General features: G+C 38.3%; 1 protein-coding gene across 1 annotated transcript; it reads left to right on the forward strand.

Moving 5' to 3' along the window:
• Nucleotides 1–502: 502 nt before the first annotated feature.
• On the forward strand, nucleotides 503–1,193 carry LOC118893005 (ubiquitin carboxyl-terminal hydrolase isozyme L3-like). The gene is given in 2 exon segments (XM_036848123.1): nucleotides 503–557; nucleotides 560–1,193. Coding segments are annotated over 2 exon segments (687 nt in total). The 3' UTR covers nucleotides 1,192–1,193.
• The last annotated feature ends 1,916 nt before the right edge of the window (nucleotides 1,194–3,109 follow it).

Below are 3,109 nucleotides of genomic sequence, written 5' to 3' on the forward strand. Positions count from 1 at the left end.
AAAAGTTTTTTAAAAAGGGAAGTGAAAGAAAACAAGGAAACTTAAAAATTTCATAAGCAAATTGAAAAATTAATTATAATAAGAAACTGATCTTAAATTTAGAGTTATTACTACTAATTTTTCAGTTTATTGGCATTATCATACTGTTCATTCATTGACAATTAAGCCAGGATCATAAAACATGCAGAAAACATATAGTTTTTGAATCCATTAGATAATAATACTGTAGACTATGATTTCTCCTTGTGGTGGGATTTTAACTGTGTCTAAATAATCTGGGGGAAAAGACTCTCATAAAGTATTTAGGACACATAAAATTTAAAATCTAACACTTGCGGTAAAATTAGGTATTAGTTAAGGTAATAATGTGACAATTACTCAAACAAAGTTGCACTTTCTATAGTGGATGCTCGCACAGGACAAGATCAATGCATGTACTTCATTCATCTGAACAATTTTAAAATATGTCTAGAGAGCTGGAGAGGGGCCAGGCGGAGCGGCCATGGAGGGTCAGCGCTGGCTGCCGCTGGAGGCCAACCCCGAGGTCACCAACCAGTTGCTCAATTAGGTCTGCATCCTAACTGGCAGTTTGTTGATGTATATGGAATGGATCCTGAACTCCTTAGCATGGTACCAAGACCTGTGTGTGCAGTGTTGCTTCTCTTCCCTATTACAGAAAAGTATGAAGTATTCAGAACAGAAGAAGAGGAAAAAATAAAATCTCAGGGACAAAATATTACATCATCAGTATATTTCATGAGGCAAACAATCAGCAGTGCCTGTGGAACAACTGGACTAATCCATGCTATCGCCAACAATAAAGACAAAATGCACTTTGAATCTGGATCAACCTTGAAAAACTTCCTGGAGGAGTCTGCATCACTGAGCCCTGAAGAACGAGCCATATACCTGGAGAATTATGACTCCATTCGAGTTACTCATAAGACCAGTGACCATGAAGGTCAGACTGAGGCACAAAATATAGATGAAAAAGTAGATCTTCATTTTATTGCATTAGTTCATGTAGATGGGCATCTCTATGAATTAGATGGATGGAAACCATTTCCAATTAACCATGGGGAAACTAGTGATGAAACTTTATTAAGGGATGCCATAGAAGTTTTCAAGAAGTTTATGGAACGTGACCCTGATGAACGGAGATTCAATGCCATTGCTCTTTCTGCAGCATAGCTTGTCCAGAATGGAAACACCAAATACTGTATTATTTGCAACAAAATTAAATTTCTTCTGTCATACACTAATTCAAAAATTTTGATATTTTTCATTAACTTGACTGATTAAACTTCATGTGAAATAAATAAATAAATAAATAAATAAATAAATAAATAAATAAAATATGTAGCATGTAGCACCCAGTGGGTGATCAATTTAGAATATCTGAATTATATCTCTATAAATAATTATATTTGAAATATATTACAAAATCCATGGGCCCATATGAGGTAGAAATGAAGACTTAGAACAATGGGTAGAGAAGAAGTAGTTACATATTTGTCTATTGTATAATCAGTGCATATGATGATTCTTCTTAGTATCCAGGCTCTCTCTCTTCCTGTTCAGGTTCAAGAACAATCCCTTGATGTTATTTATTGTCTAATGTGTCATTTCCTAAATAATGTCATACCTCACAATACATGAAAAAGACAGCAGTGTCATTATTATTCATAAAGCCATAGCTCTTCAGAATGCATTTGTATTGAAATAATATAGATCTTCTTGCTACTCCAGTTCCCTACTACTGTTTATTTAGTTACATCATTACTCATGATGCTGCTCTACCCAATGGCTTCATTGTGCTATCAAAGGTAATAACTGCTTCACTGATGAGGACTACAAATAAATGCAAATCTTACCCAAAGTATGCAGGAAAGTGTGAGTTATTATTTTATTTTAATTTTATCAAACAGAATTTTATAGTTCAAACATAGAATAACATATCTTCTAAATATGTCTTCCCTTGAAATCTTTAGCTAAAGTCATTGCATTCCTAGAATTTAATACCTTTCAATGTTGACCACATATGGTCACCAGTGAGGAGGATTACTGAGGGTCCCATGAGCTGAGCAAGAAGAACAGTCCTATTCACACAAGGAATGTCCATCCATTTCCAGGAAGGCTTAAGACTAACCCAGGAGAGTATGCCACCACATCAATCACAGGCAAGAGAAAACTTGATCAGAAGGGCTGATAGGCATCAAGGAGCAACATCCTGGAAAGCCCTCCAAGGAGACAGGCACAACCTTTGCCAGAGATCTGCCTGACATGTAGCGCAAAGCCTGTGGAAGGAGTAGGGAAACTGTCCTAGGTTACAACTGGGGGCAGGGGTGGGGTGGGGATGGGCACAGAGTAAAGATCAGAGAAGCCATATGACCTGGACACAGAGAGCTGAGAACTGTCCCTGTGGCCCAAGGGTTAGAGGCGGACTATCAGTAGCCTAGGGCCCTAAACTCCACCTGTGTTCAAAGTGAGTGAGATTCACCTGAAATCAACATGTCAGCACTATTCTGGGAGCTCAATCTCATGTGATCCCGTGAAAGAAATGCTTTGGTCTGAACTCAGGTGCCTGACCTGGATGGTCCTCTTGGACCCTGTGGGTCCTGGCCCCCAGAAGGAATCCTTAAAAATTTAGTGGAAGGCATTCCAAAGTGCAGAGCTCCCTAAGATACAGTGCAGAGCTCCCTAAGATACAGGCCAGAAGCAGGGTCCCTGCTTGCTGGTATTGTGTTTTCCTCCAGTTTCTAAAAAGCCCTTAGATACAAACCCTGTCTTCCTATAGCAGCAACACATGTCCCTTTCCATATTACCAGTAACTGCATGTTCAAGTGTATTGCCAGAGAGTAGGCCACCCAATAATATCAGAATACCCTTGCAGGAAAGGATCTTGTCTTGCATTTTTGCTCTACTCTCTAAAACCTGGCCCAGGGCTGGTCACATAAAAGTCAACAAATACTTCTCGGTTCATAATAGCTAGTTACCAAATACAGTTAACAGGTAAACAATAAAACTGCTAAACAAGAGAAGTCAAGAGTCATTAATACTGTAAAGGTAACTGTTACTGGAAAAAAATTCATAGTAAGTTGTTCTTCAT

The sequence above is a fragment of the Balaenoptera musculus genome, chromosome 3 (assembly GCF_009873245.2).
Source record: "Balaenoptera musculus isolate JJ_BM4_2016_0621 chromosome 3, mBalMus1.pri.v3, whole genome shotgun sequence".
NCBI lineage: Eukaryota > Metazoa > Chordata > Mammalia > Artiodactyla > Balaenopteridae > Balaenoptera > Balaenoptera musculus.